Source organism: Antedon bifida, chromosome 3 (genome assembly GCF_963402885.1).
Source record: "Antedon bifida chromosome 3, ecAntBifi1.1, whole genome shotgun sequence".
In the NCBI taxonomy this organism is placed as follows: domain Eukaryota; kingdom Metazoa; phylum Echinodermata; class Crinoidea; order Comatulida; family Antedonidae; genus Antedon; species Antedon bifida.
The window spans coordinates 5998123-6024883 of NC_136228.1; the positions used below are offsets into that span (position 1 = coordinate 5998123).

At 30.1% G+C, this 26761-nt stretch overlaps 1 protein-coding gene across 2 annotated transcripts in view; it reads right to left on the reverse strand.

The window, feature by feature from the left end:
• The window catches only part of LOC144837085 (uncharacterized), a 53355-nt gene that overhangs the window by 12871 nt on the left and 13723 nt on the right, over positions 1-26761 (reverse strand). Inside the window, exons 6-15 of one of the 2 annotated variants that reach the window (XM_078692076.1) lie at positions 25743-25908; positions 17432-17612; positions 15522-15623; positions 14049-14156; positions 12054-12221; positions 6795-6927; positions 6079-6146; positions 5097-5217; positions 4701-4769; positions 1363-1467 (exon numbers count right to left, since the gene is read on the reverse strand). In XM_078692076.1, the coding sequence (XP_078548202.1) occupies positions 1363-1467; positions 4701-4769; positions 5097-5217; positions 6079-6146; positions 6795-6927; positions 12054-12221; positions 14049-14156; positions 15522-15623; positions 17432-17612; positions 25743-25908 (1221 nt within the window). Of the gene's footprint in view, positions 1-1362; positions 1468-4700; positions 4770-5096; positions 5218-6078; positions 6147-6794; positions 6928-12053; positions 12222-14021; positions 14157-15521; positions 15624-17431; positions 17613-25742; positions 25909-26761 lie in introns of both variants that reach the window. The other variant, XM_078692075.1, reaches the window with a different exon arrangement.

Consider the following 26761-nt stretch of genomic DNA (forward strand, 5'->3'; position numbering starts at 1 on the left):
ATATTTATACAGATGAAGCGTTGGAGGAAAGGTCAGAAATAGAGGGCAGCGTCTGATCCTATGACCGCAAGGGTGTTTAAATCTCACTCTTTCCACCTGGTTTGGCACTAAGCAATGACTGGCATATATTATTGGGTGATAAGACACCAGACAACGAGTTACTCCATTTTTTTTGGACAATTGGACAAGTATGAGTAATACAGGGGAATATCACTACTATGTTTTTCATTATAAGACTTGACAATAACCTAAAAACTAAATATAATTCCAGACAGTGTGTCTACAGATCTAAACTTTGGAAAAACATGAATTTTGACTGACATAAACCTTCTTGAACATGAATGATAAACGAGTCTACAAAAGTAAGACTATTTTTCAAACTGTCATAAAGTATCTAAAAGTTTTTGTATGATTACATATGCATTTCATTTAATTTATTATTCAATAAAATTTCTCCTATAATGTTTCAGACATTTTCTTTAGTGTGGAATTAAATTTACAAAATTTATATAACCATTTAAAAGTTAATTAAGCTCTGTCTACACTATGAAACTAGTATGAAAAAAAGTGTAATGTGCCCAAATATGATATCATCATGTCCATATATGGGCACATCACATAAAGTTTAATAGTGTAGACAGAGCTTTAGTTTATTAAAATCTTTTTGTTATAAATGAAATTCATAAGTATCAACAAAGGAGATCAGATTGAAAGTTCGGACATAGTTTCTGATTTACAATATCCCATCATATCTTAATACATAATGTAATTCAATCTGTTTTAATGTCTGATAAAAACATACATTGAAACATATTACAGATTATGTGCTTTATGTAATAGGATTATAGAAACGAGGACAAGGACCGTGTCAAATTAGCAACAAGACATGAACTTAAGTGAATAATAACGTCTACTTAAAGAAATAAGTGCTTGGACGTATTAGAGGGGTATGAGTGGGTATGTCAAATTCCTCATTAATTAAGCGAACAAATTACTACATCTAGTTATCTTTCGTTACGACATTTTGATCAGAATTTCGGTCCCGGTTGGTTTATGTTCTCTTAAATTAAATTAATTTCAAATTGTCCGCAGTGACAAATTTAAGTGCAAATCGGTTTGCGTTTATAAGTACCAGGTTCGATGCCATTGCAGACGTCACATGACTAATGAACATGCACCCTACGAACCCTATCTGCGAAAGATCATGCTCCGGCCAGCAATTACAAGAATAAAATTAAATTTGATGGAAAGCAGGGACGTTCGAGCACCCCTAGTATCCTCAGGGGGTATGTTTAACATTTGATACGTCTCTTTAAATGGATTATTAGACATATTCAATTTGTTTGATAGAGGTCTTTGTACCTTTTCTTGTTGCACTTGTCTAACTCTGTTAAGTACCAACTTAGTCCATACATCACTGCGGATTTCTGAAGGAATTCCTCGTCTAACAAGACTTCTCAACTCATCCTACAATAAAAAAGAAACAAATATTAAATTCAGTAATAGTATATTTGCTTTCAAACTTATTTCAACTTGAAAGTATAAAGCTCTGTTTACACTATCAAACTTTATGCGACAAAAAATATGATGTTCCCATATATCGACATGTCATATCACTACCATATTTAAGCATATCATTACCATATTTGGGCATATTACACTTTTTTTGTCACACTAGTTTGATAGTGTAGATTTAGCTTTAGGTTTGTGGTACACCATGTGTTTCTAAAAGGAAAGGAAATAAAGTAAAATTGAGTTGAATCTAAATTATTTTGACTTCTTTCCATGTTAAAATACAAATTATATAATATATATTAATATTAATTTTGATAAAAGTGTCTAGAGAAATTAAATAAAAGAAACATATTAATATATTTATATATATTAATATAACATATTATAATATAATACTATAATTCCATGCTCGAGTCCTGGCTCGATTGTGTATAATCTCACCCCTAATTTAGACTAAATTCAGACACACACCATTAGTAAATCCACTGTAAATACCAACCAAGTTTAATCCCATACCCTAATTTTCATACCCAGCCACCAGAAACCCTGAGTCGTATACAGTATATAATTTCACAGGCTTACTTTTCATTAATAACAGAAGGTAGTAATGTTTTACAAAGATTCTCTCAACACAATCAATGAAAAAACCTGCTTGTTAACCGCAGCGAGTTAGCAACATATGAAGGTAATTTAGACTTCAAAGCGCACTTCCACATCAGGGTGTGAAAAACAAGATGTGCCTGAGTGCTTGCAAACACTAATGTAATCGCATTCTCACACTCTTGTAATCAAATTGTGTTCATACATAAAAATAACTACATTAAGACATCAGAGAACGCAGCATAATGTTGTCCATAACATTAGTCATGTATGTATCGTGGAAAACATGTAAGAGAGAATGGCAGAACATGAAAACGATGTACAGTACATATCAATATTAACATTTTAAATGTATAATATTAGTCATGTATGTATCGTGGAAAACATACAAAAGAGAATGGTAGAAGTGACATGAAAATTATTTACAGTATATATCAATAACATTTTGAATGTATAACATTAGTCATGTATGTATCATGGAAAACATGTAAAAGAGAATGGTAGAACATGAAAATGATGTACAACATACTGTATGAATAACATTTTGAATGTATAACATTAGTCATGTATGTATCGTTGAAAACATGCAAAAGAGAACAGTTGAGAACATGAAAATGATGTACAGTATATCAATATTAACATTTTGAATGTAAAACATTATTAATGTAAAATAGAGCCTCTTTATCAAATTTGGATGCTCAAATGATATGAAGTATGAGTTTTTATTTTAAAGTGTGGCTCAAAATCTCCCTGCATGTTATATCTTTTTTCATGTTAAATCTTAATTATGTGTTAGATTTCGAAAAGGTTTCACCAAACAAGCATGGAAGGGAAATCAACAATGAATATGCTTAGTTCTTTGTTTTTAAATCCTGTATTACTTTTGTTAATGTTATTTTGTACATACTTTAAGTTTCCTTGTAAATAAGCCTATTGTTAAATCTTTATATATTTCACTTATTCTGGATGCACCTTCATTCAAGAAGTGTGCCTGTTTTAAAAGTGTAGCTTCCAAATAAATTATTATTATTATGTAAATTTAATTTAAAGAAATTTATTAAAGCAGAATATCAACATTTTAAAAAACTGGATATCATTTTTTACTGCATAATTTAAGTAAACTAGTGTAATACAGGAAGAAGCATGGGTAGTAATGTGTCTCAAATCTATCAATAAACTGACGATTGAATGTAATCAAAATGCCACAGAGACTGGACTTGAGGAAGTAGTTCAAATTAAACATTCAAGTAACGAATACATAGCTGTCACATTTATTTAGTGTTCATTAAATTATAATGTAAAACTATAATTATTTAACAGAAACTGCAATTTATGACTTTTAAGACTTTTGGTATTGAGATATTGGTTGATAAATGTTCAAAAGGAATACGGCGTATAAAGCTCTGTCTACACTATCAAACTTTATGTAACAAAAAAAATGTGACGTGCCCATAAATGGACATGATGATGCAATATCACTACCATATTTGGGCATATCACTACCATATTTGGGCACATCACACTTTTTTTGTCAAACTAGTTTGATAGTGTAGACAGAGCTTAATAATTTTGGTATTAAGATATTGAATGATGAATGAACTAATTGATTCTCAGAAAAATGTTAAAAATGAATACTGCGTATGCGTATAAAAACAAGGCACAGAGGGTGGTGTAAAAATGGGTACCTGGTAAGGTCAAGACACAACTTTGCGCTGATTACTAGCTGCATTATGGGAGTATGTTCCCCTACGTGTTTGATCCAAAAATGACCGGGGTAATAATATTCAGTGCTTAGAGGTTTCACAACATTAGGTGCTTTATAAATCCTGGATATTATTATTATTAAACAATATTAGCTGAATCTTTATTTATCTACTATATTGATAGGATTGTTTGGAAAATCTCAACAAATCCAATCATGTCAAAGGTCAACCTACAGAATACTGACATTATGTTAGATGTTACCATTTCAGCATTTCTTGTACAAATAGGTTCCGAACAGTTTCTTTTGGCCGCTGTTAGAGCACTGAATGTACGAGAATCATGTCAAAGACACAATCAATTGAACGAATGAATATATCCTAAGAGTATATCCTTTAATGAAGTAATGAAGTATTAGTAAAACGGCATATACCAGGGAGATGTATTACATCTCCCTGCATATACCAACATTTCTTTCATTTGCTTTTGTGAAGAAAAATGACCTTTGACATTCATGCAACCTTTGACTTTTTTTTTCTTTTTATACATCTGTGACATTTAACTTCTTTACTCACTAATGCAATTATATTATCTGAAAGCATGCAAGTCTAAAATAAGTTTTTTTTTTGTATTAACAATGGTTGTCAGTTAACACCATATGGTTTGTATTACGTACTCCTTAACTTACTTTTTTAATAACTTGCTTTTAATTACCAAAAATACTGCTACACGAGATTAGTAAACTACTCTATATATGACCATAAAATGACCATATTCACTAGCTTTCTTTTGTTTTAAAAACACACAGGTTTTTCTACTAAAGGTATTTATTGCCGCCCTCAAGCTTAACTGGAACTCGGATTAGGCCCTCTATGTAAACTTACCGTCACAATAATTTGGTTGGAATGGGCTTCAAAGTATTTTTGCCACTGTAGTAACACTTGCCTTTCCTCCTGTGAATTGAATACAAACGGTCATTACTGTCGAAAATGAATTTGTGTTCAATTTTACAAATACCTAGTTTAACAGGGTGAGGGGGAGGGGGAGAGGGGGAGGGGGAAGAAGAAGCATAGGTGTTGTCCTATTTGCCCAGGCAACACCCTTCATACCTATATTTTTTTTGTCATAAATAATAAGTGTTAAGATGAAATCTCCCAGATTGTCAGGTTCCCTAAACCTTCTTAAGGCAGAAAGGTTTCACCTTTGAACTTTCACCTTTGACCTTTGTGGGTATATGTACCTCTTTCATATGTGTATCTATTGATAAATTTAAAAGTCACCTTGATCTGTGATTTGAACTGTGTACAGATCTTATTGCACAACTGTTGCACTAGTATTGGCTGGTTGTCTGGGTAATTAACAAAACCATAACTATCAACAAAACCATCTTGCATCATCGTTCTACAGAAAACAGAAACATTATCAAAATAATATTTTTTTTGGTGATTTTATTAAAAAAACCATTAGAAAATAACAAAAATATCATAATTAATGAAAGTAAAATGAAGATTTTATGGTGATGACATGACTATGATGATATTATTGTGATTAAAAATGGTGTTTACGTCACAAAAGAGAACAAAAAACCCATTATTTCTTATATTAGTAGTATTCATACATTGTGTTGCACATTACTGTTATATTACAACTGTGTACTTTCCTAATCTATGATGGGTGACTTGGATCTGCTTAAGTTGTTAGCCTTTTTTTACATTTCATAAGTATATTTATTGTGTAGCACGTATGAAGAAATGATGTTTCTCAAAGCCTGGCAATTTCTTTCTTTATAGTTTTGATTTTTTTAGATTATAAACAGATTTCAAATAAGTTAACTATGATTTAGGTCACATCTATCACTGTCACAAATGTTCTCATCTTCAAATTTATTCACATAGTTTTTATTAAGTGAAGTTTCTTAAATTCCTTGTCTATTTAAATATTCTAAGATTCCTTAAAGATCTTATCGCCATAGCGATCCCTGGATTTCTAGGGTAAATTTGGCCGACACCACGGCACAAATACATTGCAATTTAAATTGAACTATACTGAACCAAAAAATGTATCAAAAGTTAATTTAGATCATCAGAAAAAGAAACAAAAAAAAAAGAACATTTTAATAAAGTAATAGTATAATTGGCAGGGGATGCACTTAAGTTGACGCTGTTAGGAAAAGATTAGTTAGGACTTAAGACAACCAGTAGACACGAGACTTAATTGTGTACTTAACATTTATATTTAAGTTTGTACAAATTATTCACTTACTTAAAATCAATTAACTCATCACATGACCCTCTGGCTTCTCCATACACTTGTTGAAACCGTTTCCATTTCTAAAATAACACAATTAATAAAATATTAAACATATTAAATTGGATTAAATAAATATTAAAAAGACACCTTCGGAACCAAACTGTATCCCTTCAGTATTTCATATTGGGAGGGGTGTCATCAGAATAGTGGTTTGTTGTATCATGGCATGATCGTATTAAAAAATGCCTTTATTTGGGAAAGTGTACCCTAAAGATCTGTCTACACTATCAAACTAGTTTGACACAAAAAGTGTGATGTGCCCAAATATGGTAGTGATATGACATCATCATGTCCATATATGGGAACATCACATTTTTTGTCACATAAAGTTTGATAGTGTAGACAGACCTTTACAGTATGTAGAGTTCTACTGTAAAGGTATGATAAAATAACATTATTGGAAAGTATATGTTCTACCCATCTGTAGAGAAGTAGAGAACATGAATTTGATTAATGTATAATGCACATTAGTGTTTATATTTGTAAAATTGTACAGCCTTTATGATGGCTGCCTGTATGATTTCTTTGGATGAATTAATGAATAAATAATAATTGTACTTAATCCAAATAACGGAATACATTCTAATATCGAAGAAGTTTTAATTTCAAGACAAACAAAACAAGCTTGGATTTTTTTAAATGTTTTTTTAAATCCAATGTTTCAATACCTGGCTCTCCTGATGCAATCTAATTTGCGCTTTATCTTTTGTATCAAATGACGTCACCACCAAACTGTCTCGCAGCATACATACAAAGTCAATCTTGGTTTGTAATAATTCGGTTTCAAGTGATTGAATACACCTACAGAAAAAAAAAAACATTTGCAAGTGACAGATTACACATATAGAAAAAAAATTATGAGTTTCAGATTTTATAAATAATCTTTTTTTTTTAGAGTAAAACCAGCTAAGCAAATATACTGACCAATACTAACCATTATCTCTTAGTGTACGTGAATTCTGTAATCCGATTGGTCAATATGTATGAGATATAATTCCGAATTACAATTTTATATGTTTAAATGTATATTGTATGTTATGATGTTATGATATGATAAATAATTCTATGTAGTTAAGTTCTTCTACATTTTTGATGTCGAATAAATAAATTAAAATGAAAATATATTTAATTGAAAATTTGTTTGAAATGGATGATATCATGTTGATTCAGAATACAGATACTGTATATAGATACTGATGTACACACATGAGGCTACTGATGGCTAATGGCAATATGTATCACCAATGACCTAGGCACACTGTCAAATTCCTGAATGTTGTTGACAAACACATTAGTAATTATTTCCATTTTGTAATTGGTTAAGTAGTAAACAAATTGCATGCATACTACGTGGATGATTCAACCAAGGCAATCTTGATTTAATGATGACATAAACTGTAGATAGATTTTACTCACTACTATATTATTAGTCTCAAATGGTCAATGGGATCGGAAATCTATTTGAATGGGGTCCTCCTAAATACCAATCCCTACTAGTATAAATTAGATTTTATTTTTTTTTACGCCAACATTGCTATAAAAGTAGGATTATTAATAATGAAAGTGGAAATAACACTCTAATTATAACCTATTTTGTATAATTTACACTTTAAGGCCAATTTACACACACAAGCAGTACTTGTAAGCAAAAAACAGCATAGCTTGTCCCACATAAAATCGGTATCTATCCTGAGCGGGAAAAAGGCCGTCCGCTCCGCATATAAAAACATAGATTCTATATTTTTATTACTGTTACTGTTCATCTGTTTATATTGGCCTTAATAATAATTCTAGTTCTGTGCACTTTTATTTATTTACATTTATTACATTTATGACACCAACAATTTTTCTTCCAAACCGGAAATCTTAATTCATACTCTTTTTTTGTTGTTTTTAAATTTTGTATTTATTGTAACCTGACCTGTGTACAAGCTTTGCTTCTTGATTTCAGTACTTGTATTTATACTTATTATTATTTAATTATTTATACATTGTATATACAAATGAATAAATCAGTTAGGTTACCATTTATAGCAAATTTTAGTAGGCTTATTTAATGTTTTATAGGCAATGTCTTATATAAGTCAAAGATTATTTCCAGGTGGAATGCCATCCTGAGATGAGTAGTAGTAATTAGTACAGTCTTGTTTATTTTTAATTAAATTCATTTATAGGTAATTTTACTTTCTATGGACCAGAGATTCCGAAATAAAAGATTTTGAATTGATTTATAATAAACTTCTTTGACAATGTGTTCTTTTTAAAAATATCAGATGTATCTAGAAATGAAAGTAGTGAATAGAGGCAGTTATTTTGAAACTGACAAAAATTATTCCTTTGTGGTTCTTAGATTGTAACATTTCCAGCAACAGTCAGTGCTGGGGATTTGGCATTAACATTGCTATCATTTCTATAAATACAATTGAATGTTAGAACCTTTATTCTTCAAATATGGCTCAAACATTTTATACTTTTGCATAATTTATGTTTTCTGGCATAGCACTAACCCAAATGACTTTATTTTTACACAATACATCTACATGTACACAATAAGCAGAAGAGTTCCATTAGAACAATCATTCATACTATACAAATTGTAAAATTGTATGTTATGCTAATATATCTCTAGATTATGCAAATTCATATAGTTCTAATTATATAAACTTGACTTTAAACAGAAACTCAAGTCTGACAAACAGGTTACTATAAATCATAAATCTAAATTAGCAAACGGCATTTCCTTATAAGGTGGGTTATAATAATTAGCAGATTGGGAATTTCTTTTTGTTCAATTAAACGCAACCTTACTGTAGTGTGTGTTCGAAGGTGCTGCAATCATTAAATAATGTACTATATTTCTTACAGTTGTTAAAATGGTAAATACTATTACACTACCTACCATATATCATCTGGTATAATCCTATCCTCACTAGAACACAGAATTGGGCCAACTTTGGGGAATATACCCAATTCAGGGAAAAAAAATTGTAAGCATTTCTGAACTTGCTAGAGAGAGGCCAACATCCAGACCAAAAATCAATACTGGGACTATACCCGGGGATATGCTTGTTTGTGAAATCAGACATAAAGTAGGGGGTGGGATTAGAGTTAAAGTGGGATTATACCCGAGGATATAAGATATATACTGTAACTGAATATAATCCTATGTTAAAGTATAGTCTCACCCTCTAAATTAGGCTAATTTAGGACACACGACTGGTTAATTCATTATTAATTCGAGTATAAATTTTTTCATATACTGTACAATATATTTATTGATAGGGTAGGTATGTCTGAATTAAAAAAAATATAGCGTTTATATAAAATCTTGTTTACTTTTATCCTTTTTAAAAGCTTTTAATATTTCCTAGTGGAAGTCCTCTTATTATCTGCCTAATTATCTACGTAGTTTTAAGACATGCCACGCCCTGGAAGTGTGCTATACTGCTGTGAGCGTAGGTGAGCATCTGCCAACACAAACTGGATACTATCAATTACATTCTTAATTAATGACCTAAACTTGTTCTCGTTTATTTTGAATCGGAAGGGTAGATAGTATAGAGATATTATGTAGTGATTTCATTTTCAGATTTGCAATTTATATAATGATTACTTTTAAGCTATGAAAGTAAAACAATAAGATTTTTTTCAGTGAGGTCTTTTCAGTATTATACAAGAAATATTTCTTACAAAAAACGCTGCTCGCTTATTGACGTAACAGTTTTAAAGATATATTGTCAGTGTGTAGTACTATAGACTGCTGCTTGTTTCATCTAATAAATGATTTATCTCTTGTGACGTAGCGGGCTAGAGCAGCAGCGTGAAAAAACATTGAAACATTCAGTTTAAACATAATGTAACAATAAATATTTCTTGCAAAAACACCGCTCGCGATATATGCGCTACGCATGTAATTGTATTGCCATATGATGAAATATGTCCTGAAATTTATGAGTTCCAAATTTGGTTAAATTATGATACATGCTTGTGAAGATATGATTCCAAATGTGATTTCGTTAAATCGCGCGTAGACCACGTAATTTTTTATTGCGCACTGTGAAAAGATAACCACATCGATTCCTGGCCATAAGGAATATATATTGACGTAGCTAGATGAAATTGATCTCAAGATAATTGATTGACAAAATAGTGCTAAGGAAAGAATAAATAAATAAAGATCCTGACAAAATCAATAAGATAATGCATATAACCTGCTGTAATAAGCTATATAAATTGACAGGCATAAAGAAACACTAAACAGCCTGGTGACATACCGGAAATCCATTAATTTTTAAACGATTAATATGGGGGACATCTTTGAGATTAAAGCCGCCCAAACCAAGATTTGAAACCAATATCGTCTGCTTGATATGCAGACATCTTACCCTTAAAAATAGGCCATCCATTTCTATGTTTTTTATGTTATCAGTAATGAACTTCCAAATAAATTACAATCAAATCAATTTTACTCAACAGTAGTTTATTTATGTCAGTAAATAGTTTTCCTGTTTATATTAAGTTTTTCATTAGATGAATGATAAAGACATAAATACATCATTAACAAAATGTCAAGGTTACCGTTACAACAAATCTTGATAATTTGAGGCTGAAAAAGTCCCATTGCGAAATAAGTTTGATATTGTGCCGTTTGTAAAATTAATTTGATACGAAAGGTGTTCCACAAGTATGAACTTAACATCTATGCAAATTAATTTGATGCGATAAGGTCCCTGGTACGAACTATGCAAATTTGTGTAAATAGTTTAAAACTCCTAAGGTGTCTATAAAGATACATTATGTGTTAAGGTCAATCCAATACTGTGACCTCTATGTCATTGGCAATATCGTAAAGTGAAAACAATTAGCCATACCGCATCAACGTGGTGCACGCAATGAATACATTTAAGATTTCATTAACTGATAAAGAAATTGTCGTCAAAACTTACTTTTAAATATTTTTTGTGGAAAGCCTTGTCTACACTATCAAACTTTATGTGCCAAAAAAATGTGATGTGCCCATATATAGACATGATGTCATATCACTAGTATTATTTGGGCATATCACTAGTATTATTTGGGCATATCACTACCACATTTGGGCATATCACTACCACATTTGGGCAGATCACACTTGATAGTGACAGAGCTGAAGGTATACAGAGTAAAGTATAAAATCATGGTTATATTGAATAGAACGCCTAGGAGTTTTTTTCATATTTACATAATTGTATAGTATTTTATTAATTTATTTTTTAAATTTAATTAAGTAATATTCTATTCATTTTTACAAAATTTGTGATTATAATTACTTCTAACGATTAGGAATAATTAAACCGCAAAGTTGTACACACTTTAGTTGATCACCTTGGTGTTACTTTTAAGTTAAGCATAATACAATGAGACAAGGGTGGTGAGAGCTGTTCCACAGCGTAGCCTAGCATAGGAAGTACCTAATTACACTAGTACACTAGGAAACAGTCAAATGAGTTGACAAGATCGGCTAGGCTAAGTATATCCTTGCTGGCAGCAACGACTTCCACGGCTGAACACCTGAGTACTAGTCACAACAAAAGCCAGCCTAAGCCCACGCACATGAAAGTGAAATAAACGGCGGGGTAACGTGTCATTCGTAATTATGACAACGGTGTTTGAATTTTTGATGAAATCTTAGTGTGGTTGACTAATTAAAGGTAGACTAATTAATATAGACATAGACTGAGTTTACATAAATTAAACAGAAAACAATAGGCAACCAATTTTTCACTACTCTGGTACTTCTTTTTGAGTAAAGTTACTTAGTCAATAGTTTAATAATTATATGCATTTCATCACTAGGAAAAAATATATATATTTAGAGGTATAATGTGTTCAGAATCTTGTTAGATTCTTTTTTTATTACGATAATAACAAATAATTTGACAAAATACCTTTTTTGTTTGTGAATTTTTTCTTTGTCCAGCTTTCGCAAGGCTGACTGTTTTTGAACTTCGTTGTTGAGGAAGATGTTCTGTTCTTGGTACATTCTACAGGTGTCTTCACTGTCTTGTATACGCTGCTTAGCTGCCTCTAGGTTACCCCCAGGTGATCCTGTATGTCTATGCAAATTAGCAAAAGTAAATTTAAACCATTTGACAACATTAAACAAATGTAAAGAAATAATTGAATGTAAAAATATTTTCAAATCCCTGTTTTTAAAATGATTAAAGGAGTAAGAACAATATCGGAAATAAATTCACAAACATTTGTTATTAAATTGGTCAGTGCAGATTTAAAGGGACATGGCAAAACAAACTTGCATGACATTCTATCTTTTTAATAACAGTAACTAACTTAACTTTTTATATAACACCTAAATAAATTACTGTCATTTGATTGGACGATTTTGGGTCACATGGCGTGCAATAGTATGCACTATTAAACGATAAATAGTACTTTTGTTCGTGTATGTTTTCTTTTCATTATTCACCTTATGCCATTATTTGTACCATTACACTCATAAACATTATTTGTATACCATATATTTCTCCTTTAAATGCACTCAACCATGAGAAGATATTTTGTTAAAGGCACACTTACTTGGAAAAACACAATACTGGCTTTATTTCTATGATTTCAAACATCATTAGGATCCCCCGTGACAAAATGGAGCAGTCTAATATCCCTACAGTTATAAACACCATGAAATTTCTTTTCATATCATGGTGATTCTCTTGAGAGAAATAAAGCCAATATCAGACTTATCCAGGTAAGTAGATGTAGAATCGCAGATATTATGGAAGATTTATGCATAAAATTATGCTTGCATTTAGAAGAACTTATTATGCTGCAAACACTTCATGCTAAAGACCTGTCCACACTATCAATCAATGTTTATGTGACAAAACAATGTGATATGCCCATATATGGATACAACGACATCATATCACTACCATATTTGAGAATATCACACCTTTTTTTGTCAAACTAGTTTGATAATGTAGACAGAGCTTTAAAGAAATATAATTCATTCAGTAATTAATAATTACAAATATCATTACTACTTCACATTCGAATGCCTGCCTCACGCTGGCACCAAGTTATTAATATAATTTATTCAATTAATTTGTTGTCTTTATACATACCTTCCTGTCAAGGTAAAAATGTTCATTAAATATGCAACAAATATAAAACATAATATGATAATTATTTGTTATAATTTTGAACAGACAGTGATATTATTATATCTGGCAATATAAATTTGTTCAACTTAGATAATTTGATCAAATGGTATATTTAAACAAGCAAACAATGTTTTAACTTTTAGAAGCAGACAAAAAAAAAACCCCAGACAGTGTACAATAAAGAGATAAAAGATGAAATGGTTTGTAGTTCATGTTGATGTGTGATTGTAAAAACATTATTGTACAGTTAAAAATATGCTTCCTAATTTAGAGAATTGGCTAATAATGTATTTTCAGACTTTCCTTTATTTTTGTGCTAAGTACCAAAAGATGTGCAACCAATTGGAATTTAGGAATGTTGACTTCACATGATATAATAAAAAAGGAAACAATGATTAAAATGAAAAACCCACAACTCATAAATCACTATTTATTTGTGATTATAACAATTTTTGTTTTTGGTTATTCTTGTCTAAAAATTTGCAATTTTCACCACTACCCCCATCCCTGGCACATCGTATAACTTATGTTATACTTTATACTTAAAACATCGTTTTCTATTTTTAACCTTTCACTACAGCCTCATCTGTAATAACAGATTAGATCAAATTGAATATGGGAGAGATAAACACTACAATATAAACATTAATATTTGATTTGAGTTTTTAGAACATACAATGCATGTCAAAGGTTAAATACATGTCAAAGGTTAAAGTGTTAGTTTGAAATGCTTACACATGCTGCATATCCTCTTCGTGGTACCTTGATAACTGTTCATCTAACGACATTATGTATTTCTCTCGTTGTTGACACATCTGTTTATACGCCGATTCACGGTCCCGTATCTTGCTCAATTCTTTCCTCGTAATCCTACGAAAATGAAACATATGCACAAACAATAAAAAAATCTACGTCAACTTTGTAAGATCATTTTAAAGAAGTAATTTTATTTGTGTTAAAACTTCTCATAGATTTTTCAGAGGCAATATAATGCACACATAATGGTGCAATATCTCAATGGTGTTGAAAAACAGCCCAACGATTTTGTCCATATTTTTTTTTATTAAACTGGTCGATAATTTTATTATACAGATTCCATTGTCTCAGTAGGTCTTTGGTGCTGCATACAGAGTAGGTAATTTAATAATGTTTAATATTGACCTTTAAGGGTAGGAACCAGCAAGAAATATGATGGATCCAAAGGGTGGGCACACACAGAAGACAACAAAACACAAAATGATGAAGAGAATAACTTTTAATGATGATAATGATGATGAAAATAATGATTATAATGTTGATAATAATGATGATGATAATGTTGATGATTATAATAATGAAAATGATGTTGATGATGATGATGATAATGATGATGAAATGTTGATATAAATGATGATGATGTTGATAATGATGTTGATGATAATGATGATAAAATGTTGATATAAATGATGATGTTGATAATGATGATGATTTTGATAATGATGTTGATGATAATGATGATGAAATGTTGATATAAATGATGATGACGATGACGATGATAATGATGATATTGATAATAATGATGACAATGGTCATGATGATGATGATGATAATAATGATGACGACGATAATGATGATAATGATGTTCATGTTGATAATGTTTAGGTCTCACAATAATACATTCAATGCTTTGATTCATATAATGAAATATAATTGGCAGGTAATTGTATTAGTACGTCATTGACTTGTATTAGTACGTCACTGCATACAAATTAGAACATTATTCCTATGATAACATTAATCAAATCAATATGTGGAAATATAGGCTTACCTAGTCATATATTAAAAGAATTATGCAACAAAAGATTCTATATTTAAAATGTTGTTTTTCATCCAGTATATTATTATATAATGTTGATAACAATGATATTGAAGATGATATGACATTTTTGTGCTTGACCAACACATTTTAATAATTGTTGCTTATATGTAAAAACTGAGACTAAGGCCAATTTACAAAGACGAGTGGTAACGGTAAGCAGAAAAACATGTAGGTTGTCCCACACAGAGTCTGTATCTATCCCGAGCAGAAACCGCCCCTCCACTCCGTGTTGTGTGTAAATGGTCATAAGGAGTAACTTAGTTTCTATTTTTTTATAACCATGACTACCATTCATCTGTGTAAATTGGCCTTAATGAAACTGATTTGAAATCCAATATGCCGAATGCGAATATCTATAATTTAAAAAGATAAATTACCTTAATTCTTTCTCCATCTGTAATACGCGGGTAACAAGTTCCTCTTTGTCAAGAGCTAGCAAGTAGTCCCTGTCGATCTTTTCTCCTGCTTCCGTAAAAACCCTGAAAGAAAAATAAATGATTTAAGGAAACTAGAAATAAGAGAATTTTTCAATGAATACATTTTGCAAAAAATAACAGGTGGTTATGAGAGATGGTACCAAAATGATTTTTTTTTTTTAAATCATTTTTTGATGGATTTGTTTAAAACATAAAACTTGATCTAGATCTACAATCATTTGAGAGATTCATCACAATTATCAAAAAGACCTACTCTTCTTTTTCTTCTTCTAAATTTGTAGCCATCTTTTCCGATCTTTCATCAACGTTCTGATTTGTTTAGCGATCCTTCAGGATAGAGACTGGTACTAACGAACCAACTGGGCACAACTACGATCGTATTACTTGGGTTATACCATTTTAATGTACGTCAATCAAATTAATTTAAATCATGATTACTTTGCAATTACAAAGAGGTTTAATATTTAAAATAATTTGATAGTTTAAACAATAATTAAGCATCATTAATTTTAAACACTGGGATTGTTATATTTATCTGAACAACACCATTTTTTTAGAAATGAATTTAAAATCTCCCTAAAGGTAATGGAATATTCTTGTCATAGCTCAACGCCTTAGTACTACACTACATACCACATAATGTGCTTATTACGATGCCTATCAATTTATGCAGGATTCCTAGATACTTGGACACTCAGTCCGTTGTCTAAAGGTCATAAGGTCATTTAGGAACTGGCTTGATAAATATATTCTATTGATTATATAATAATATTATTATAGCGATTTTAATAATTCTTATTCTTTTCTAGCAAATAATTAAACTGATAATTATTGTTTAACCACAGAAATATAATATTAAATTCATAAATCTAGGTTTATTACTGTATTCTTATAACAAATTCAGATTTATTGAGGGACCATTATATTTTCTAGGACCTACAAGAAATGTAATGTTAATTCACTGTGCATTAGGATGTGTTTCCTCAACACAGTTTTTGCCTGGCATATACTAGGTACAGGCAACTACTGTATTTGACACATATACTTCAGTTGTCACATATCAAAATCTCCATATTGACACAGAAAATTAAATTTCCAATGTATTAAGAAATACATATTTCATATAAAAGTAATCTGGTAAAATTCAAACTTCAGCATTGATATGGCTGTTAAACCTGTCTATCACCGTTATGATAATGATCTGCAAGATGGGGCCAAACAGATCAACTCAGCTTTACTGACTGATTTTAACCCAGCCTAGAATTGTCAGTTCCAATTTAGTACCTCATCATCTAAGATTATATTATAGGTTATCTTTCAATATTTAACCTCATTCTATTTATATCGAAATATGTTGAAAATAAACATGACTTTAATATTGATTCTTTAAAATGATTAGTTAATATTTATAGAAAAAATAAATGCCATACATGATTACTATGAATAACCAATTAAAATATTTAATTAATTGAGCAACAGTAAGCAGGCTGATGACGCTGTGCTTGCAAAGTTCATACATTATTCTTAAAGAGCATTAAAATCCTTTTCTAAAAAGGAGTTTATTTCAAGATGAATGTTGTGTCCTCTTAATAGCGATGCCCCCTGAATAATACTGTAGGACTGGCTGTGATGATAAAACATATGCTGCTTCTTGTTTTATAGGGATGTCCTCTGGATAGGGATTGGCTGTAGTGTTGAAAGCTGTCTACACAACATATTGTTCCTTGTTTGTTTCACAGGAAAGTGGGTATTTTCTGAATAGGAGGTTCCTAAAGAAGTTCTACTATATATTTTTAAATATATAACAAAAAATATTAAAATAGATTTTAATAAATGCAATGTTTACTTACTCTATATCACTGATTTCTGTACTTATGGTACAGAATGATAACGTATCGGTGCTAGACATGGCTAGAGATATACTTCCGTCATCATCGGTATCTATTGAGGGCACCGATCGATTGCTACTGAAACTGGATCGTGGGATTGATAGTGAGGATGGTGTGCTGCAGATCGAAGAATGGCTTCCGTCTGTGAAATATAAAAATATTAAATATAAAATATTTGATTGTTGTAATGCTTAATTTTTCAAGACATGAATAAATATCGCAATTATGACTATGATGATTAAAAAAATATACTGATTGTGATATTGATGTTAAAATAAAGACAAAATATTGTTTGAAGGTTTGATTCATGGCACAGAAAAATTATAAGTAAATTTAAAGTAAAATCCAAAATACCTTAGATCATGGAAGAATTAGAAGATACATAATATTATGAAATTTAGTAAACGCCAATTTACACAGACGAGCGGTAACGGTAATAAAAATATAGAATCTATGTTATTCCTTATTTACCATTTATGCAGAGCGGACGGGCGGTTTCCGGATAGATACAGATTCTACGTGGGGCAAGCTACGCGGTTTTCTGCTTACCGTTACCGCTCGTCTGTGTAAATTGGCTTTAAGCTTTCAAAGTGAAAGAAACACAGTGGATTTACTTTGTGAAAATAAAACTGTAGAAATATACATGTTGACTGTGAACAAGATCATAACGGCTTCTTATTTCCTTGTCAATAATTATATTGCAAAATTTTAATCCACATAAATATTTTTCCCTGAAATGACCTTATTTCTTGTCTTTTTCAAGAGGGACAGGCTTAAAAGGTCAATGATCAGAAGCAAAAAAAAAGTGATATCTACATATAGTTATTACTTCTATTTTACTATGTTCAGTGTGATAATGAAATATGCAAGTATCATAGGCAACGTTTATATTTACCATTTACACTATAATAAATATAATAAATAATAATAAACAGGCACAGAAGAAATTCTAAACTGCCCCCGTTGATATATTGAAAATTGTTTAATATTATACAAATAATGAATGTTTATGAAAAAAGGTACTATTAAACGATCGTTAATTGTGCGTACTATTGCATTCCATGTGACCCACATTCGTCTAATCAAATGACAGGAATTTATTTAGGCGTTATATAAAATAAAATAATTAATCTAATAAAATAATATTTATACATGAATAACTCAGTAGACTACTCACTATTGTATTGGCAATTTTATTCAGATAATTACATTTTGTAACTTTTATTATTTTTTTAATCATTCCTTTTAAAGTTTAATTTGTTTGTTTAATTTAATCAGAGAGTGGGAGAAAACAAAAAGAAACATAAGAAAGCCGAACTAGATGTTTAGTTCATCCAAAATCTTATTTATGTTGGTACATTTTGTATTTGTTTTGTAACTGTTCAAACTTTATGTGACAAAAAAATGTGCCAATATATGTACATGATGATGTCATATCACTACCATATTTGGGCATATCACTACCATATTTGGGCATATCACACTTTTTTGTCTAGTTTGATGGGATAGTGTAGACATAGCTTTAGAATCCACCATCAACATGCAGATTTGAAAGCAATGTTCAAAGGTTACAGTTTTCACAAAATTTTTATAAATAACTCATCGTTTTCTGTCATCATTTTAACATAACCATGACCCAAACAGTTAAGTACTGCTAACTCATTTTACTTGGAACCTTATTTATGCTAATTAATAACAAATTGATTATAATTTAATAAGATTATGATTCATAAACAATGATAATTAAAAGTTAATCTAATGAAATAATTTAATAATGTGAGATAATATGTAATTTACACTAATTTGGAAATGTACCGACTTACCAAAAGGTTATTTTTGTATTTGATTTTTCAAGGTTAGTAACACTGATATACTTAAGAGTAAGACTGTATAAACTAATCCATGCTTTACCCCAACCGAAATTTGGTACATTTTGCTAGAAAATGATTCTATAAAATGATGAAGAAATTATTTCAGATGTTCTGCTGTGGCAGCCAAAACATGGGCTTGTAAAACAAGGAAGGCCAGCTTTCACATACATCTAGAGACGGATACTGGTATGCAGAGCGATGAACTGGCTGTCACAATGGCAGATAGGAAGTTATGGAGGAATCTAGTCATATAAGTTTGGGTTGTACCAGACTAACTAAGTAAAATGACCTGGGCAAGGGAAGCAAAGAAGAGAAATAATTGAGGATCTAAAAAAGATGAGGATGCCATGTACAATATATAAATTTGTTGACAAAATGCATCTTGTGTATGTTTGTCTTGTGAACAGGATTGTCACCTTTAAGAAGAATAAGTGAATGAATTCGCTTATGGTTATTCTTGGCAATTTGCCTAAATGTATAATAATAAAAATAATAATAAGTGTTTACGGTACATTTCCAACCAACATGGAGACGATGAATACAAACACACGAGGTAAACGTAAATCTGACCTTTCTACCTGGCACGGCGGCCACAAAGCTACAATCAAACTGCATGTGACAAATAAATATAAATATCAATTTTTTTTTTGTCAAACTAGTTTGATAGTGTAGACAGATCTTTACTGTATTAAGATCTATACATTACATAAACTTCATGACTGAATGAATATGTTTTATAGAAAGCAATAGATTGCATTTTACAAGCCGACACACACTATATATGAACATATTTCATCAATTAAGCCATTTGGCTAAGTCATAACATACAACTTTCAATTGCAAATTACAGTAAACACTCAAATCAAAGTGAAATCATTAGTTTTTCTCTCATGAGGTGCAAACCTATTTTATAGAATTAAATTCAAGAGCAAGTTTCCTGACATAATCTAATTTTCTTTACTTAATAACGTGGCACTATGTTAATAAAGTGTATGGGACTATATACTCGAGTATAGGACTATACTCGAGTATGGGACTATACTCTCGAGTATAGGACTATACTCGAGTATGGCACTATACTTTGTCATATACGGTTATAATATACTTTTTGATAATTTGCAATCTAGAATTAAATTAGTTTCCATGACTACCCCATGTTATCATACTTTGGTACGATTAAAATACATTGAAACTTTACAATATTCAACATTTTTTAAATGCACTATTGTTTTAACAAAACCAATAAAGTTTTAAAAAAGAAACATTTTTTTCATCAAATTATCTTAATTGATCTTTTAGTAAAACATTGTTAATCTAGTGTATCATCAAAATGAAGTGAGATTAACTCGCCCACGACTACAGGATGATAGATTAAGTCTTGTCAGTCTTAGAGATGTCAGGAACTGGAAGAGGTGGGGACAACGTACTTGAACAAAATGAGATGCAAAAACAGATAATTTGAAAAATTATCCAAAATAAGTTGTTTGCATTTCTACTGAAATGATCTATTTTCTTTGAACAAATATAATATAAACTTGGTATGCCAAAATAAGATAAACATAGCTTAATTAAATATACAAGTAAATTAAATAGTAAATATATTAAATTTATATATTATATTAAAGAAGCTTCTGAGAATTTATAATATTAGTTTTGTGTCCATACTTTGGGACACCCTTATTATTGGGGAACGCTTCCTGTGAAACAAACAAGGGGCAATACAGTATATATTAACACTAAACAAACACTTTTTTCTACTGTATAGTAAACCCTAACAATTTTATATATGGTCCAATATGGAGAACACTCTGACTGCAAGAAAGTGAAAATTCACTGTAAATGAGTTGAAATCAAGCGAGTGTAATACTTTGATGAAAATTTGCCTGAATTTAATTTTCAATTAGAATAGAATGTCGATTCGGGAAGATCACGATTCTAATGTGCAACACCATTGATTCAACAAGATAATTCTGAGTGGTTGATAATAATTTGCATATTGTTGAAGGTATAATAAGCAACTCGTTAACACAGCTCTAAATTAATTAAAAATGACAGGTGTTCACCTATCAGGATTAAGGAAGCTCCGATATTGAGTCATGTTACAGTGTGAATGCACATGTAAGATGATCATGGTCATATAAACTACCACTACCATATTTGGGCACATCACACTTTTTTTTGTCAAACTAGTTTGATAATGTAGACAGAGCATAAAACAACAAATGTCTAATCAGAATTAACAGTCTGATTTACCTTTAATAGCTATACCTAAGATAAACAAATTAATGCTAAAATATTCCAATTTTAGCAATAGTAAGTCGAAATCTACAATTTCAATCTTCAAATTAAATATGTCTAGTTCTTAAATTAATTTCACTCTCACTATGAAAATGAGAAATCGTATCCTTACGTAAACTTAAAATCCAAATGAAGAATTATCCATTTAAACACTTGTTTACTTGCAATGAAAATAAATTGATAATTTCACTCTCATTAATGCAACTATCCCATGAGTTTATAATAGAGACATACTATGAGCATCAATGGTCCCACTGGATTAGGATCATTGGGTGCATGACCTTCTTAAATATTATTAAGTCTTTTACATAATTGCTGTGTGCACCAATGAGATAGCACAATATTAATAAATATGAATAATTCATGTATGCAAATGAATATTCATAATTATAATTGAATAATTAATTTATGTAAATGAATATTCATAATTAAGATGGATTAGTTTATTTCTCCTTTAGTTCTACAATGCTTTTTTCACCTTAGCATAATGTTAAAGTGTATGAATAATTCATTTATGTAAATGAATATTCATAATTAGGATGGATTGGTTTATTTCTCCTTCTGTTCTACAATGTTCTTTACATCTTAGCATAATGTTAAGGAATGAATAATTCATAATAATTCATTTCAATTTAATGAATATTCATAATTATGATTGATTAGTTTATTTCTCCTTTAGTTCTCCAATGCTTTTACATACCTTAGCATAATGTTAAAGTGTATGAATAATTCATGTTTGTAAATGAATATTGATAATTAGGATAGATTGGTTTATTTCTCCTTCAGTTCTACAATGCTATTTACACCTTAGCATAGCATAATGTTAAAGTGTATGAATAATTCATGTCTGTAAATGAATATTCATAATTAGGATTGATTGGTTTATTTCTCCTTCAGTTCTACAATGCTTTTACATACCTTAGCATAATGTTAAGGAGTATGAAAAATTAATTTATGTAAATGAATATTCATAATTAGGATGGATTGGTTTATTTCTCCTTCAGTTCTACAATGCTTTAACATACCTTAGCATAATGTTAAGATGTATGAATAATTCATTTCTAGTGATTGAATATTCATAATTACGGTGGATTGATTTAAAAAAGTATTAGGCTATAGTATTGTACTTCTACCATATTATTGTTAGGAATATGAATTATTCATGCATAGTTGATGAATATTCATAATTAGGATGAATTATAGTACTGTATTTCTACCATAATGTTAATGAGTTTAATATGTTAATAATTATTCATGTCTAGTTGATGAATATTCAAAATTAGGATGAACTACAGTAGCACTTCTAACATAATCATGAGTTTAATTTATGTTTACAGTAATAATTATTCATGTCTAGTTGATGAATATTCAAAAAGTGATAATAAATCTACAGTTTCTTTTTTTTATTTCCTGTGAATAATGAAGTTTACCTATCACGTCAAATCAAATATGACAACTTTGATAACTAGTCTATTTAATTGCAAATGGCATTAAGTAATTTTGATGAAAACAATATTAGAAAAGATTCTTAAAATAATTTGTGCACTAACACTAAATACATGGAAATAAAAATTATCTTTATTATTGAATAAAAGAAAGAAAGAAAGAATAATATTTATATTAGTTAAAAGTGCTTATTATAGACTTTAAAAATTAAATATAAATTGATAATACCTAGAACAGAAATTAGTATAAAAAATGTGTACTATTTAGAGTACTAATAAAGTAAGTGTTTATACTAAAAAAAAGAATCTCACAAATATCACCGATATCACCAGGTTCAATAATTATTGAAAAGTTTATAGGGGCTTGAATCGATTAGTATATTGCATTTGTCTAGCTCCTTCTTTGCTATGTTAATTATGCTATACTATTATATTATTTTATAAGAAAAAAGAAAGGAATTAATTTTGAATTGAATTGAAATAATTGTTTCTAAATGGTAAAAAAAAAATTGGCATAACTTTTGAAGGAATCTGAACTTTCTTTGAAGAAGCCAATGAATGACGTTAATGAGTGACACCCAAGGCAATACAAGTTCTTAAATACACGTTATCAGCCGCCATCTTGATTTCTAACACCAAACTATTGTGTATGCCAACACTGATAACATTACAGTTAGTTGATAAAAAAATAATAATTTAATTTATATTATCTAATTGTATTTGAAAGTTTGTGAAGCATTTACGTAAATCAAATAAAAAAAAAAGAAAAGAAGTCCTATAAACTTGGGGACATTTTTTATAGCAGATTGTTTTTTATCTTTCTGGTCATGAATTTAATACATATAAATCGAAAGGCACATTACTGAAAAAATTACAATGCTGTGGGTATCAGTGGCTTGATCTCAATGGAGATACAAAAAAAAAAGCGAAAAGCTAAACCACAACGATAAAGTAAAACAGCCAGAAAAATTAGCAGACTAGCTTTCAGGCAACACTAGCCCTTCATCATTGCAATACATATATATAATATATAAATGAAAAGTCATTGTAGATAAAACAAATTAAAAGACACAACTTCTTTATATACTTATTAAATGTCAACTACCGTACATGTCATACTACAAGTAATATTTATAGTAATTCTCAAGGAATAACTAAGTATAATTCAATATAGCAATTTATCACAAGCATAATGCATATGTATGAAATTTATATCCTTTAATATTCAACAAGATTAATGTAAAGCTGTGTAAATTAAGATATTTATAAAGAGCTTGTCACATGGTGATACTGTTTGGCTTTACCGGTTACCATGGGAGATATTCTAGGTGACTAGATTAAAAACTAGGCATTCAGAAACACCTTTTCTATGTGTTATTGCTAAATGTTTCACCTTGCTGAGTTATGATAGATTAAAATTATATTAATATTGATAATTCTCATCTGAGTAATGTTATTCCTTTGAATGAGTGGATATTGAATGTCATAAACATTATCATTTCTAGTGCGATAATGCAACATTCTTTGCTTTTTAAACAAGTTATCGATGAACATATGGCACGAAAGTTTCATTTTTTATTGAACCATGTTTCATGAGGTTAGCAAAGCTGATCATTGGGGCACTCGACAATACATACAGAAATACATATCATAAAAATTCAATTATAAAAATGTAAGTTTATGTATTCTAAAGCCTCAAAATGTTTTTTTCTTTCTTTTTTTAAAAAGAAATTATAGTATTAAGATAAATAAAATTTCCTCTCATATTATTCATAGAAAGAGAAAAACCATAAGAAACAGAAACATAAGTAGTCTCACTTTACCCCTTCCACATCATCTACAATACCAGGTGGAACCCATACACCTATGTTAACGCCCTGATGAAAACTTTAGAGCTACAGTAGGCAATGTAAAGCCCTTCTACACTATCAAACTTTATGTGACAAAAAAAAAATGTGATATATGGACATGATGATGTCATATCACTACCATATTTGGGCATATCACTATCATATCTGGGCACATCACACTTTTTTGTCAAACTAATTTGACATTGTAGACAGAGCTTAAAAGGTATACCCTCAACTTCACTGTCAATGTATATGCTGAGTCAGCAATAAACTACTCCTATAGCAAGCGGCGGTGGATGATAATTATATAGTCAACTTTCGATTGGCATGGAATATATTTTTAGAAGAATTTAATAATTTAATTTTTGTGTAAAGTTTTATGGATTAAAACTTTCAGGTGAGTCTGTGAGATTTGCATAATTATTTTAATATGTATTCATTCTGACATTTAAAAGGGTAAAATAGTCTGTTTCAGAATTTGAATCCAAGACACTGGGATCGGTAGTCGCATCTTAAATACCAATTGGTTATATGGTGTGATGGTACTCATTTAAAAGATGTCATTTAAAATCCTAGGATGGGTAGGATAAAGTGGCCTAAATAAGTTTAAGTCTATAGACAGATTGACTTCAAGTTTAAATAAATTAAATTCTATCTATCTATATCTGGATTTTGGTGGTCAGATTAAAGAGGATTAGTCTCCAATTAGTCATTGATTAGAGAGGTCATTAATTAGTGGTCAAGTTGACCAGAGACTCAAACTAATTTAGAAATATCAACTGCTATAAGGATGAGAAAAACAACTGACCTTTGACATCCGGTGATGATGCAACAGTTGAGAGTGAATTGGTCTTTGGTATGTCCTTTGTTTGCGAGTACGAGCGTAGATCCTCCGCGCCAAGCGGTTCACCCTTATCCGAGTAATTCCTTCGCCTAGATGCTGGATTTGTCACAAGCCCCTTACACTGTGCCCACTGTTAAAAGACAAACTACTACTATTAAAGTAGAACGACTTGTTTGTATAATGTCAAGATAAAGAACTGAAAGAGAATAAGTTCTTCCTCAACATAATTCCTCGCCAATAGGAAATACCAAACTTGTCTAAGAAAGTTTGTGGTCACATTACAGTGCACAACCTAAGCGTAATAAATATAGAACAACGATTATTTTTTTTTTTATCAATAGGAAAAGCATCATTAATGGAGTTTGCTCACTTGTATCCCTTATAATTAGACTGGGGAGAAATCAACGTAATCAAGCTAAATTTACGCATAATTTTCTGTTTAGTTAGAACGTGGATACGTAGTTGAAACAAGCAGGAAATTATTACGATATTTTGCAGCTTATCATTACGTCTTGACATGGTTCTAAATACAACTTCAATGTCACTGCACTGTTATGACTCAAATCTTTCTGTTTTAAGCGATAGTATGTCGCAAACTGCTTCAAGGAGAAAGACGTCTGTGATTGGTTGATGATGTGTATTGTCGTAAATTGTTGCGATAAAAACGTGTGATTGAATGATGAAGTACGTTAGGAAAACTATGACATCAAAATGATATTTATAATTTTGAAAAAAAAGTTTACAAAAAAAAAAATGTAACTTTTTATAGTAGTCTAAAAATTCACCTTTTCTTTTTGTCTAATTAAATTATAACTGTAGCTAGCATTTTATTTATTTGTAATAAAGTTGAAAGGAAATGATATTATTTTTGCTATTCAAGTAATGATAGAAATAATTAACAGCAAATTGGTTTGTATTACTAATATTAATAAATATACAGTATATCCATTTCATAATGTTAAATAAAGAGATATGGATGAATC